Below are 14,495 nucleotides of genomic sequence, written 5' to 3'. Positions count from 1 at the left end.
AGTGGGGGAAACCAAACAGTGTGAAGATGCTGTGCAGTGCCTTGATCACGGAGGCCGAGGTCATATCGGGGCAGGGAACAGCAAAAGGGAAGCGGGAGAACTCATCGATAATGGTGAGGAAATAGATGTTGCGGTTGATGGACGGGAGGGTCCCTTTGAAGTCCACACTTAGTCGCTCAAAAGGTCCAGAGGCCTTTATCAGGCGAGCCCTGTCTGGTCGATAGAACTGCGGTTTGCACTCCGCACAGATCTGTCATGCCTTGGTCATGGCCTTGACCTCCTATGTGGAGTAAGGTAGGTTGCGGGACTTAAGAAATGGGCAAGCCGGGTGACCCCCGGGTGGCAGAGGTCATCGTGGATGGCTCTCACGCGGTCTTTTTGCGCATTGGCACACGTGCCGCTGGACAGGGCATCCGGGGACTCGTTGAAATTCCCCGGGCGATATTTAATATCGTACGTATAGGTGGAGAGCTCTATCCTCCACCTCAGCATTTTGTCATTCTTTATTTTGCCCCTGATGAGACCATCAATTCACGCGACATGTGGTTAGAAGCGAACAGTGGTTTTAATCGTCTTACAACAGAGCCTGACTGTGACAAGATGAACTCTTGATGAACTGGCAGGCAGGCTCACAACAGCAACCTTTATACTTCTGGTTAGGGGAGGAGCCATGGGCGGAGCGATGGGCGGAGCCAAGGGTGGAGCCCAGTATAAGCTCCTCATCTCCCCCTATGGGTAGAGCCGCGCAACTACACGTGATCTACTACAAGGTGCAGGCTCAACACATGTTGTACAATACAGTGTGGATTATTAGTGTTTATAATTCACCACAGCCCCGTTGTGCGTTATCGAACATAAATGCAACCGACCGTTAGTCGGTGACGAGGGTGAACTTCCTACCGGCTAGGTAGTGCGTCCAGTGCCGCACGGCCTCCACTATGGCTTGTGCCTCCTTCTCGACTGCAGAGTGCCAAATTTCCGAGGCGGTGAGGGTTTGGGAGAAGAACGCTACTGGTCTGCCTGCCTGGTTGAGGGTAGCAGCTAGGGTGACGTCTGATGCGTTGCTTTCTACCTGGAAGGGAATGGTTTCGTCCACTGCGTGCATGGCGGCCTTGATGATGTCGGCCTTGATACGGCTGAAAGCCGACTGGGCGTCAGCCGTCAGGGGAAAAGCCTTGGTCTTAACGAGTGTTCGGGCTTTGTCCGCATATCTGGGGACCCACTGGGCATAATAGGAGAAGAGCCCCAAGCACCGTTTGAGTGCCTTGAGGCTACGGGGGAGGGGGAGTTCCTTAAGGGGACACATGCGGTCGGAGTCTGGGCCTAGGACACCGTTTTCCACGACGTAGCCGAGGATGGCTAGCCGGGTTCTGTGGAACACGCATTTCTCTTTGTTATATGTGAGGTTGAGGGCCCGGGCAGTCTGGAGGAACTTCCTCAGGTTTGCGTCGTGGTCCTGCTGGTCATGGCCGCAGATGGTGACATTGTCCAAGTACAGGAAGGTAGCCCGTAAGCCGTACTGGTCCACCATTTGATCCATCGCCCTTTGGAAAAGGAGACTCCGTTTATGACACCAAAAGGGACCCTGAGAAAGTGGAACAACCAATCGGCTGCTTCGAAGGCCGTGTAGCGGCGGTCCTCTGGGCGGATAGAGAGTTGATGATAGGCCGATTTTAGGTCGACCGTGGAGAATACCCGATACTGGGTGATTTGATTCACCATTTCCGCTATGCGGGGAAGTGGGTACGCATTGAGTTGCGTAAAGCGGTTTATGGTCTGGCTATAATCCACTACCATTCGTTGCTTTTCCCCGGAGCGGACTACCAATACCTGATCCCTTCAAGAGCTGTTGCTGGCCTCTATGACCCCCTCTTTTAGTAGCTGCTGAACCTCTGACTTGATAAAAGTCATGTCTTGGGCACTGTACCGTCGACTCCTGGTGGCGACGGGCTTACAGTCGGGAGTGAGGTTCGCGAAGAGGGGGGGTGGCGTAACTTTGAGTGCTGCCACGCTGCATACCGTGAGTGGGGGCAGGGGTCCGTCGAACTTCAGTGTCAGGCTCCGGTGGCTGCACTGAAAGTCCAGACCGAGCAGCAGGGGGGCGTAGAGGTGAGGGAGGATGTAAAGTTTAAAGCGGGTGGATTCAGCGCCTTGAATCGCAAGGTCCGTGACACAATACCCCGTGATTTGGACCGAATGGGACCCCGAAGTGAGTGCGATAGTTTGGGAGGCGGGGTGGGTGCGCAGGGAGCAGCGCCTTACCGTGTTCGGATGAATAAAGCTCTCCGTGCTCCCGGAGTCGAATAGGCAGGGAGTGTCGTGGCCGTTGATTTGTACCCGCATCATTGAGTTCCGCAGGTGCTTCGGCCGCGATTGATCGAGCGTGATCGCTCCTAGTTGCGGGCAGTCAGAGTCCTTGGTTGAGTTGGACACACAAAATGGCCACCGGGAGTCACTAAATGCCCGCCGCTGTCGGTCGCACGTGTCGGGATTCGAAGATGACCGCCCCTATGACTCGCACGAGGTCGATGACGCGTCGGAAGTAGGCGTTTCCGGCCTCCGCGCGGCTGCGTTGCGGGGCCTGTGAGGCCGGGAGCTTGATTTCTGGGCCCGGTGAGACTTTTGTTTGCGGCCTTTGGGCCCAGCCAGGCAGACTTTTGCGAGGTGCCCCTTCTTCCCGCAGTCGTTGCAGATCGCGGAGCGGGCGGGGCAATGCTGACGTGGGTGCTGGCCTTGCAATCATGCTTGTAATGATTATCAAGCTAAGCTTAAGCTAAAGAGCTGCTCATGACATTCCAGACAGATCACGGCAGAAGCTTGGAGCAGACCTCTTCACTCTCCTTGGTACTGATTGTCTCACCAGAGTGGACTATTATTCAGACTACTGGGAGTTATGTTAGCTGACGTCAATGACTCCCAATGAGATCGTAGAATCCTTGAAAGTGCACTTCAGTCATCATGGCATTCCTGACATTGTGATGACCATCAATGGCCCTCAGTTCATGAGTGAAGACTACAGGCACTTCATGAATGATTGGGAAATTCATTTCCGCACTATCGCCAGCCAAATGGAAAGATTGAGGCAGCGGTGTAAATTACCAAAGGGATCATCAAAGAAAATCAATTAGATCCAGCATAGGTGTGTACAAGGTGATCTTAGAGTGGGGAAGCACACCTACTGAAGGGCTGTTGGCCAGTCCAGTGATGAATGTCACAGCCTACCCTCACTACCTTTCCAACAGCTAAAAACATACTGAAGCGTTGTGGTGAATGTGATTCACACCGGATTGTAATCTGTATATACATGTGTCTGTATTGTAAGTGCAATTGCACTACCTGTCCTCCAGGGGGAGTAGCTCTGGGAATGCTCGAGTTGTATGGGGCTTCTCCCTTGGCTCTGCCCAGGACACACCACCCGGAAGCTCCTGTATAAAAGCTCAGTGCCACATGGTCAGCCAGCCAGTTCATCGAAAGTTCAATGGCTCACCGGCTGGCTCTGTTGTGAGTATATTAAAACCGCTATTCTAATCCTACAAGCACGTGTCCGTAGAATTGTTGGTTCCAACAGCAGTGAAGCCAGAAGTCATAACACTGAGTGAAAAGATCAAAGTGAAATGATAGAAAGCCAAATTTCACTTTGATAAAAGTTGCCAAATTGATGCTAGAACTAAGAGTTGGAGAGCTATTCAGAGTGCAACATTCAACGCACTCAACAAAAGTCAGCCCACATGGGAACTTGGGATCTGTGTAGAAAAGTTGTCACCTTGATTGTACAAGGTGAAAGTGAACAACCAGATCTATTGTTGCAATTATAGACATCTATGTTCAACTGGAGACACTACTCCTTCAGAGCAGACAGCTGATGAGGCTGGTTTGATTTTGCCAACTGAATAATGAACTGAATAACCATCAGCTCTGGAGGTCAACAAATGCAGTGGATCAGCCACCATCTTACTGAATGGGGTAGCAGACTTGAGGGGCCATATGGCTGGCTCCTGCGCCTAATTTGGATGTTCGTATGTATGTTCGCATCAACAATTACAGCACCAACACTCGCCACAGCAACAACATTCCCCAATAGGCAACGTGATACCCCAGGAACCAGGCAAACTAATAACAACTCACATACGTATCATTAGAAGACCAGATTGATCTAAAGATTATTGCAATATGCGTGCGTAGAGAACATACTGGACAGAACAATTTTTTGTTTATATGTGATCATTTTCTTCATGTTGAGTAACTTGCATACAACAGGGCATGCAATTTTCTTTTTATGAAAAGGGGTATGTAAATGTTTTCACGGTGGCCTGTCATACGCTTATGTCCTTTGGTTTCATGTTAGGTCAATAAAGGTTTTGGATAGTTCGTTTGGTTCACTTCTCAAATAATCAGCATCCAAACTGTTGGAGACATGCTAAGGCATGGGGACAAGCAATGGAGCACATTATTGGAGGAGGAAAAAATGTGAAATAAATATTCTGAATCACTGCATTAGTCGCTCAAAGTAATCAATCAGAATGATTATGTTTATATATTAGACATGACCTTCGAATTTCCTGATGTTTCATAGAACCCACTGTTTGGAAAATTGCTGCACAGCAACTCTTTACAGGCCTTGAATCCTAAATGGGATCTATAAAGCTTCACTCATATATGGTGCGATTGTCAACTTTAAAAAAAACCTATTTGGGAGAGTTCTCCCGGTTCACCGGCGTGGACAACTCTGTGAGTCTTTAGGATGTGTTGCTGCTGCGGGTACGCGACAAGTTGTGACAGCCCAACCTCCGGAACAGAGGGGGGAACCTTTGTCCTGGCTCAAGTGCAGCGGCGGAGCAGAGAGGGAGCGGACTCCCTCTTGGAGACAGGGCAGTTGCTATGATGGAGCCTCAGGCTTCGCTGAGAGTGTTGGAGTTGTACAGCGGCATCGGGGGCATGCACTACGCGCTGAAAGGTAATACAGCAGTAAAGAAATAAAGTGAGAGTCGCAGGAGAGCCACAGTAGCGGAGCTCGATAAACAGGGGGCAGTGCAATGTGCTTGGATCAGGTCTCCTGTCAAACACGTTATCAGTTCACAAGTAACTTGTACCACCCCCACCCCCTCCTCCCCTCCCCCGCCGTCCTACTCTTTGGGATTCTTGGCTGTTCCTTTCCTCTCACTGTATTAAATGTCAATGTTGACAGCCTCTTGGAGTAAGGTTACAAGGTTCTGGCAGAACATCCACCCAAATACCAGATAAAGGTCAGCTTTGACTAAGAGACAATCCTGTAATTCACACACAAACTGCGGGTTGTAGAAGAATCCGGATACAGGAAAATAGGGGAGCCACTGACAGAAACCAATGCACAGTTTGATCTTTACCGAGAGCTTGAAACAGTACACACCGAGAAAAGGGTTGAACATGGAAGAAGGGGTGCTCAAGGGGTCAGGACCAGGCCTAGGGTGGTGGTCAACATGGTGGTAAATGACAAGGGGCAGGACTGGAATCGGGGGTTTAAAGGCACATACGCCAGGCTCATCTCAAACCTCAAATATTGACAATGCAAAGTTGTGTTCTCTGGTAAATCTCCAGTTGGAGAAAGGAAAGGTATTCACTAATTAAATTAAGGATTTAAGGGCATTATGAGAATAAAATCATTGATATAAGGGTGATGTGTGGCATATCAGATAGGGGCATTGAGACAATTACATCTTGTTAGCAAACAGATACGGTTTGGAGTGATTTACATTCGTATTTGTACACATTGGGCATAAGCTCTTGCTTATATTTAAATTTTAACTTTAAGCTTTATTTATACTCCTGCAGTTGTGTATTAAGGAAACTTGAGTTTTAGTCTCACTTTAAAAGATGTCAGCATTTTAATGAGGTTTTCTGACTCATAAAATAGGAAAACTATGCTTTGCCTAACAGCAAGGGCCCCACAGAGACAGACAACACAGTTTCAGTTCAGTTGGAAGCAGAATTATGTCGAGTGCCAGAATAGACACGCAAAAGGACATGCAAAGGGACAGAAAAGCAAGCCCCAAACTAAAGAAGGCTCCAAAAACTGGGGCAGGACAGGTAAAAGTTCCAAGACGACAACTCAAGCAAGAAACAAGCTCAGAGATTGTAAACATAACCTGTTGAATCAGGAGCAGAAGCTCCATGTTAAAAGACAGGGCTGCAGGGTGTAGACCTGGAATAAAGTGGGCTTGCGAGAAGCCAGGAGATCAGTCAATATAAGCAAAGGTTGGTGACTCCTTACGATGAGCCTGTGAAGCTGTTACTTTGGCATGGCTCGATATCTGAGCGATTGCTTGGAAGGAAAAACTTCAATGCATGTGGTGATCTAGGGGGGAGAACTTGAGACGGGAAGGTTGCAACCCCGGAGGTTGATCCTTGTTGAAGACATCCGAGAAAAAGCATAGTTTGGGAGAGGAGTTTGGAGAGCGATGAATGGAAACCCTCATGTGAAAAACAGAGTTCCAGTGAGACAAGCATGTGGGGAAGTTGATGAGAGATTCATCGCATCTACTTTGGATGGCATCTGTCACTTGGTTTCAGAGTGTAGGGTGTCTGTTCACAACTCGTCTGTTGGCTTGCACGGACTGTGTACCTACTGTGGATTTCTGTGGATCAGAAATTGGCTAGTTGAAAGAAGACAGAGAGTGGTAGTTGATGGGAAATGTTCAGAATGGAGTTCAGTTACGAGTGGCGTACCACAAGGATCTGTTCTGGGGCCGTTGCTGTTTGTCATTTTTATAAATGACCTAGAGGAGGGCGCAGAAGGATGGGTGAGTAAATTTGCAGACGACACTAAAGTCAGTGGAGTTGTAGACAGTGCGGAAGGATGTTGCAGGTTACAGAGGGACATAGATAAGCTGCAGAGCTGGGCTGAGAGGTGGCAAATGGAGTTTAATGTGGAGAAGTGTGAGGTGATTCACTTTGGAAAGAATAACAGGAATGCGGAATATTTGGCTAATGGTAAAATTCTTGGTAGTGTGGATGAGCAGAGGGATCTCGGTGTCCATGTACATAGATCCCTGAAAGTTGCCACCCAGGTTGATAGGGTTGTGAAGAAGGCCTATGGTGTGTTGGCCTTTATTGGTAGAGGGATTGAGTTCCGGAGCCATGAGGTCATGTTGCAGTTGTACAAAACTCTAGTACGGCCGCATTTGGAGTATTGCGTACAGTTCTGGTCGCCTCATTATAGGAAGGACGTGGAAGCTTTGGAACGGGTGCAGAGGAGATTTACCAGGATGTTGCCTGGTATGGAGGGAAAATCTTATGAGGAAAGGCTGAGGGACTTGAGGCTGTTTTCGTTAGAGAGAAGAAGGTTAAGAGGTGACTTAATTGAGGCATACAAGATGATCAGAGGATTAGATAGGATGGACAGTGAGAGCCTTTTTCCTCGAATGGTGATGGCTAGCACGAGGGGACATAACTTTAAATTGAGGGGAGATAGATATAGGACAGATATCAGAGGTAGGTTCTTTAGTCAGAGAGTAGCAAGGTCATGGAATGCCCTGCCTGCAACAGTAGTGGACTCGCCAACATTAAGGGCATTTAAATGCTCATTGGATAAACATATTGATGATAAGGGAATAGTGCAGATGGGCTTTAGAGTGGTTTCACAGGTTGGCGCAACATCGAGGGCCGAAGGGCCTGTACTACGCTGTAATGTTCTATGTTCTATCATCTACTAGATATGTCATCGCACCAATGCTCTTCTTGTATGGAGGGAAAATCTTATGAGGAAAGGCTGATGGACTTGAGGTTGTTTTCGTTAGAGAGAAGAAGGTTAAGAGGTGACTTAATAGAGGCATACAAAATGATCAGAGGGTTAGATAGGGTGGACAGCGAGAGCCTTCTCCCGCGGATGGGGGTGGCTAGCACGAGGGGACATAGCCTTAAATTGAGGGCTAATAGATATAGGACAGAGGTCAGAGGTGGGTTTTTTACGCAAAGAGTGGTGAGGCTGTGGAATGCCCTACCTGCAACAGTAGTGAACTCGCCAACATTGAGGGCATTTAAAAGTTTATTGGATAAGCATATGGATGATAAGGGCATAGTGTAGGTTAGATGGCCTTTAGTTTTTTTTCCATGTCGGTGCAACATCGAGGGCCGAAGGGCCTGTACTGCGCTGTATCGTTCTATGTACTGTGAACATGAGTGTTTAAGATAGGTTTTGTAACTTGTGTTATCCTTATGAATCTGTATATACCTATATAGCTGTGGTTGATAGAGTAGCGTATGAGAGTTCATCTTTTGTTGTTTAATAAATGTGCCAGGCACTCGCTGCTTTCAGAACAGAGCAGTTCTTTCACTTTAGCAAACAGGAGAGAGAGAGATGGTTCCTTTCACTTCCAAAATCTAAACACTTCTGCCAAGTTCTCTCAGAAAACATCACGCGGGATCACTGACCATTATCAGGCAGAACACTGTCCCTGGCCAACCCACTGGTTGCCAGTTAACCAATTGAACTGATTCCCTCCAAAAGAGGTTCCGAAGATCCACCTGGTGCAGAAAAACCTGGCTTCTCCTCTCCCAAACGCACAGCCTGGGAACACAATGTCCTGGCAGGCAGGCTGTTTCAACTTTGAATCTTCTCTCTCCAGGAATCCAGCGTTGATCCCGATTATGGGTTCACAGATCTAAAACAAAACAAATGGAAACAAAGGAAATAACAGGAAGGACTCTTACAATCCAGTGTCATTATTTGTATGGACTTGCAGAAGGCGTCTGATAAGGTTCTGCACGAAAAAATAATCAAAATGCAAGACACTCCAAATTGAATTGGAGGTAATCTTGTGACACATTCTGTGAAGGAGTAGACAGGAATGTCAAGTGGTGTTCCCCAGCGATCTATTCTGAGGCCTCAGCTTTTTACCAATGTGACAATGTTTCTAAATTAACACTGTTTCAACTTTCCCATGTGATCTTTTTACTTTACGACTCCACGCCAGTGCCATTGATACGTGTACACCAATGTTCATTTGGTGTTCCAATGCATTTTTGCCATTTGCCTTTGTTTTTCCGAACTTTTTCTTAAAATGTAGAATTTCTTTGCTCGTAATAATGGCAGAAAAGTGTAAATCTGGTGCAAGTGATGTTTCTTTTAAGAAACATAGAACTATAAAAACAAAGATGAAAATGATTAAGAGGTCTGAAAAGGTGAGATGCACATTGAAATCAGTAGAGCTTTGGATCTGCCCTGAAAAACTACCATGATCATCCTGGAAGACAAGCTAAGAATGGATTTATTACTCCGGTTGAGAAACTGTTAATCGTTTGTCTGGAGGACAAAATCAATGCTGTGCTCCTTTGATTTTTGATGTAATTTCGGAAAAGGCTGGGAGTCTTTATGATGACCTTAAGAAACAACAAGCAGAGAGTTCTAATAACGAGCCTTATGTCTAATGACTGTAAGGAGGGATGGTTTATCCTTTTTAAAGCCAGGGCCAATTTGCACAACATCAGCGTCTCGGGTGAAGCTAGTGAGAAAACAGCTTGTGCTTTTCTTGAGACATTGGCTAAAATCATTGAAGAGGGTGGGTATTATGCTCAGCAAGCTTTTAATGTGGATGAAACTGGACTCTGGGGGAAAAGTGCTGTTGAGAACCTACATTGCCAAAGAGGAGAAATTCATGCCAGGTAACAAAGCTGCTAAAGATAGGCTCACTCTTCTGCTCAGCGCCAATGCTGCGGGTTACTTTAAACTTAAACCTTTGTGTGCCATTTGAAAAACCCCAGGGCTTTCAAGGGAAATTCCAAGGTATTTTTTCTAGTGATATGGAAATCCAGTTGTAAACGGGAGTTGAAAGAATATCTTTGAGGATTGGTTTAACCATTTTGTGCCATGTGACAGCGATTATTGCAGCAAAAATAATTTTACATTGAAAGCATTGTTAGCCCTCGACAATACAATGGTATACAATGTGGAGGAATATTAATTCATCAGCTAAGGTGAATGATAGGTGGGAATAATCATCAGGTGGTTCCTTGCAGTAACAAATTCCAATACTTGGTTTTGAATCAACAGTCACAGTTGGGAATGACAGTTCCTGGAGTGCCTTGGTGCTTGTATGCATGTGCCAGTCTTAGAATAGCTGCAGTTTGTTCATTTTCATGTCTTTAGGCTGGAAAACCGGTCCTGCACATATGTGCAGAATAAAAGGATGTAAAGAAGTGAACAGTGTGAAAAAACAGATAACTTGAATCAGAGCACCATTCCAGAGAAGGTGTACTAGGGAGCAGGGTACAGGGAGGGAGACGGGGAGAAGGTTCAAACCAGGGAATGGGACTGAAAGGGGATCCAGAAGGCAGCCCCAGGTAAGGGGCAAGGACCAAGATCAGCAACCGAGTAAACTTGAGAGAATGGAGCAGAGCAATGGGCTCACAAATAAAGAGAGAGCTGCGCCGAGCAGATTTGAAGCAAAGTGAGCTCCAGAGAAACCCAGAAGATCCGAAAGGGCAGCAGCTGACAGTTGGTGACTCCGTGCTGCAGGCCGAAGGGGCAAAGGTGGCCATCACCTTGGAGCAGTGGTGTTCTGTTTGGCACAGCTGATAATCTGAAAGTGTGCTTTATAGGTGAAGCTTGAATGTATTTGGAGATCCAGGGGAAAGGAATCTTGGAATGCAAAGTCAAAACCCTGGAGGCAGATTCTTGTTGGAGCCTTCCGGTTTGGAAAGAATTCCAAGGCAAGTTCTTCGAACTTGGACATTGGAAATCCTTGTGAGAAAGACAAGGTTTCAGTGAGACTGATTGTTGCTCAAGTGTGACAAACATCTGGGTGGTCTTTTGAGACATCCATAGAATCTGCTTTGGCCTCATCTGTCATTTACTGTGGGATTTTAACACTTGTCCATGTTTCACCTGATACTTTATGGGGTATAGATTCAATGTTGAGGATTCCTAGGGCTACTTCCAGGCCACCTCTGCAGGACAAATCTAGGGATGTTGTCGGTGTCTGGGACCCTAACTGTAAGGTATGATGCAGTGAGTATGTTAGGCAGTTGCTTCAATAGTCTGGGATAGTTCTCCCAATTTTGGTGTAAGAGCCTGAATGTCATCACGAAGGAGTTTGCAGGGTGAATTAGACTTGGAATTCGATTTTCCATCCCGGTGCCTAGGTCAATGATGGGTGGTCAATCTGGTTTTATTCCTTTTTGACATTTTTGTGACAGTTTCTACAACTGATTGGCTTGCCGGGCCGTTTCGAAGGGCAGTTAAAAGTCAACAACATTGTGTGCGCCTGGAGTTGCACTTGGCGAGGAGATAAGGGTTCAGATTTTCTTCCTGAAATGGCTTTTTAAAAAATTATCTCATGGGTTGTGGGCATCATTGGCAAAGCCAGCATTTGTTGCCCATCCCTGATAGTCTTTGACAAGTTGGTGTTAGCTGCCTTCCTGATCTGCAGCAGTCCATGTGATGTAGATACATCCATAGTGCTGTTAGGGAGGGAGTTCCAGGATTTTGACTGAGCGATAGTGAAGGAACGATTATATGTTTCCAAGTCATGATGGTATGTGGCTTGCAGGGGAACTTGCAGGTAGTAGTGCTCCAATGTGTCAGCTGCTCTTGTCCTTTCAGGCTTTAGAGATTGCAAGTTTGGAGAGTGCTGTCTGAGGAGCCTTGATGAGTTGCTGAGGTGCATCTTGTAGAGTCATAGAGGTTTACAACTTGGAAATAGGCCCTTCGGTCCAACTTGTCCATGCTGCCCAGTTTCTACCACTAAGCTAGTCCCAATTGCCCACATTTGGCCCATCTCCCTCTTATCCTTATAACTGTCTAAAAGTTTTTTAAAAGACAAATTTGTACCCACCTCGACTACTTCCTCCTGGCAGCTTGTTCCAGACACTCACCAAATTGTCCTTCTGGACGCTTTTGGATCTCTCTCCTCTCATCTTAAACTATGCCCTCTAGTTTTAGACTCCCCTATCTTTGGGAAAAGATGTTGACTATCTACCTCATCTATGCCCCTCATTCTTTTATCGACCCTATAAGATCACCCCTAAGCCTCCTACGCTCCAGGGAAAAATATCCCAGTCTATCCAGCTTATAACTCAAACCATCAAGTCCCGGTAGCATCCTAGTAAATCTTTTCTGCACTCTTTCTAGTTTAATAATATCCTTTCTAGAATAGGGTGTCCAGAACTGTACAGAGTATTCCAAGTGTGGCGTACTAATGCCTTGTACAATGTCAACAAGACATCCCAACTCTTGTATTCAGTGTTCTGACCAAGGAAACCAAGCATACCGAATGCCTTCTTCACCACCCTGTCCACCTGTGAATTCACTTTCAAGGAGCTATGAACTTGTACTCCTGGATCTCTGTGTTCTATAACTCTCCCCAATACCCTACCATTAACTGAGTAGGTCCTGCCCTGATTCGATCTACTAAAATGCATCACTTCACATTTATCTAAATTAAACTCCATCTGCCATTCATTGGCCCACTGGCCCAACTGATCAAAATCCCGTTGCAATCCTGGATAACTTTCTTCACTGCCCACTATGCCACCAATCTTGGTGTCATCTGCAAACTTACTAACCATGCCTCCTAAATTCTCATCCAAATCATTAATATAAATAACAAATAACAATGGGCCCAGCACTGATCCATGAGACACACTTGCTGGTCACAGGCCTCCAGTTTGAAAAACAACCCTCTACAACCACCTTTGTCTTCTGTCGTCAAGCCAATTTAGTATCCAATTGGCTACCTCACCCTGAATCCCATGAGATTTAAACTTATGCAACAGGCCTTGCTAAAGTCCATGTAGACAACATGCACTGCCACCATCTACCTTCTTGGTTACCCCTTTAAAAAACTCAATCAAATTCGTAAAACATGATTTTCCATTCACAAAGCCATGCTGACTGTCCCTAATCAGTCCTTGCCTCTCTAAATGCCTATAGATCCTATCTCTCAGAATACCTTCTAACAATTTACTCACCATAGACTTTAGGCTTGCCGGACTGTACTTCCGAGGCTTTTCCCTGCAGCTCTTAAACATTTGCTCCCCTCCAATCTTCAGGCACCTCACCTGTGGGTGTTAACGATTTAAATATCTCTGCTAGCGGACCTGGAATTTCCTCCCTAGCCTCCCACAACGTCCTGGGATAAATTTCATCAGTCCCTGGGGATTTATCTACTTTGATGTGCTTTAAGACTTCCAGCACCTCCTTCTCTGTAATATGCACACTCTCAAGACATCACTTTTTATTTCCCTAAGTTCCCTAACATCCATGCCTTTCCCAACAGGAAATACCGATGAGAAATATTCATTTTGGACCTCACCCATCTCTAATGGATCCGCGCATAGATGACCTTGTAGATCTTTAAGAGGCCCTTCTGTCTCCCTAGTTATTCTTTTGCTCTTTATGTATTTGTGGGAGGTCTTTGGATTCTCCTCTGCCATATCTGTCAAAGCAATCTCATGACCCTTTTTGCCCTCCTGGTTTCTCTCTGAACTCTACTCCAACAACCTCCATACTCTTCAAGAGATCCACTTCATCCCAGCTGCCTGTGCATGTCACGTGCCTCCTTCTTCTTTTTGACCAGGGCCTCAATATCCCGCGTCATCCAGAGTTCCCGACTTCTACCAGTCTTTCCTTTCACTCTAAAAAGAATGTGCTTACCCTGAACCCTGGCTAACACTTTTGAAAGCCTTCCACTTACCAGCCATTCCATTGCCTGCCAAATTACTCCCCCAATCAATTTTTGAAATTCATGTCTAATACAGTAGTCCCCCTTTATAACGCGGGTGTTGGGGTCCAAGACCCCCACCCGCGTTGTAACCGAGCCGCGGATATCCACGATGGGGGTTTTAAATTTATTTAAAAATCTATGCTAGCGCTTCCCATTGTGAGTCTGGGGGGGGGGGGGGCGGGGGCGGGGGGAGAGGTCAGACCCCCGTAGACTCACAATGGGAAGCGCTAGCATAGATTTTTAAATAAATTTAAAACCCCCATCGTGGATCCAATTAAAATTTCAGCGGCCGGCTCACTTTGATCCGGAGAGAAGCTGCTCTCAGTGAAATAATCAGCCGGCCGCTGAAATTGACACTGCCCGCTGCTCTCTCCCTCCAATCCAACTTTTAAGTTTTAATGTTTCTGATTGGAGGGAGAGAGCAGCCGGCAGTGTCAATTTATTTTTTTTCCTCCGGCTTGCCCCCTCTCCCCCCACATCCTCCAACTAGACCCCTCTCCCCCCACACCCTCCGGCTCGCCCCCTCTACCCCCCCAACACCCTCCGGCTCGCCCCCTCTCCCCCCCAACACCATCCGGCTCGCCCCCTCTCCCCCCACACCCTCCGGTTCGCCCCCAAATCCTCCAACTAGACCCCTCTCCCCCCCCACACCCTCCGGCTCGCCCCCTCTCCCCCAACACCCACTGGCTCTGTCTCCTCCTCTCCCCCAACACCCACTGGGCTCTGTCTCCTCCTCTCCCCTCCCCCCCCCCCCCACCCCACCCCACCCACCTCACACCCTCCGGCTCGCCCCCTCCC

General features: G+C 47.1%; 1 protein-coding gene across 1 annotated transcript in view; it reads left to right on the top strand.

Moving 5' to 3' along the window:
• Positions 1 to 4,796: 4,796 nt before the first annotated feature.
• Positions 4,797 to 14,495, top strand: part of trdmt1 (tRNA aspartic acid methyltransferase 1) — a 105,486-nt gene continuing 95,787 nt past the window's right edge. The window contains exon 1 of the mRNA XM_038798029.1: positions 4,797 to 4,954. Coding sequence (XP_038653957.1) covers positions 4,879 to 4,954 — 76 coding nt within the window. The 5' untranslated portion in view covers positions 4,797 to 4,878. The remainder of the gene's footprint in view (positions 4,955 to 14,495) is intronic.

The sequence above is a fragment of the Scyliorhinus canicula genome, chromosome 5, assembly GCF_902713615.1.
Source record: "Scyliorhinus canicula chromosome 5, sScyCan1.1, whole genome shotgun sequence".
NCBI classification, from domain to species: Eukaryota; Metazoa; Chordata; class Chondrichthyes; order Carcharhiniformes; family Scyliorhinidae; genus Scyliorhinus; species Scyliorhinus canicula.
This window is presented reverse-complemented; position numbering and strand designations above follow the sequence as displayed.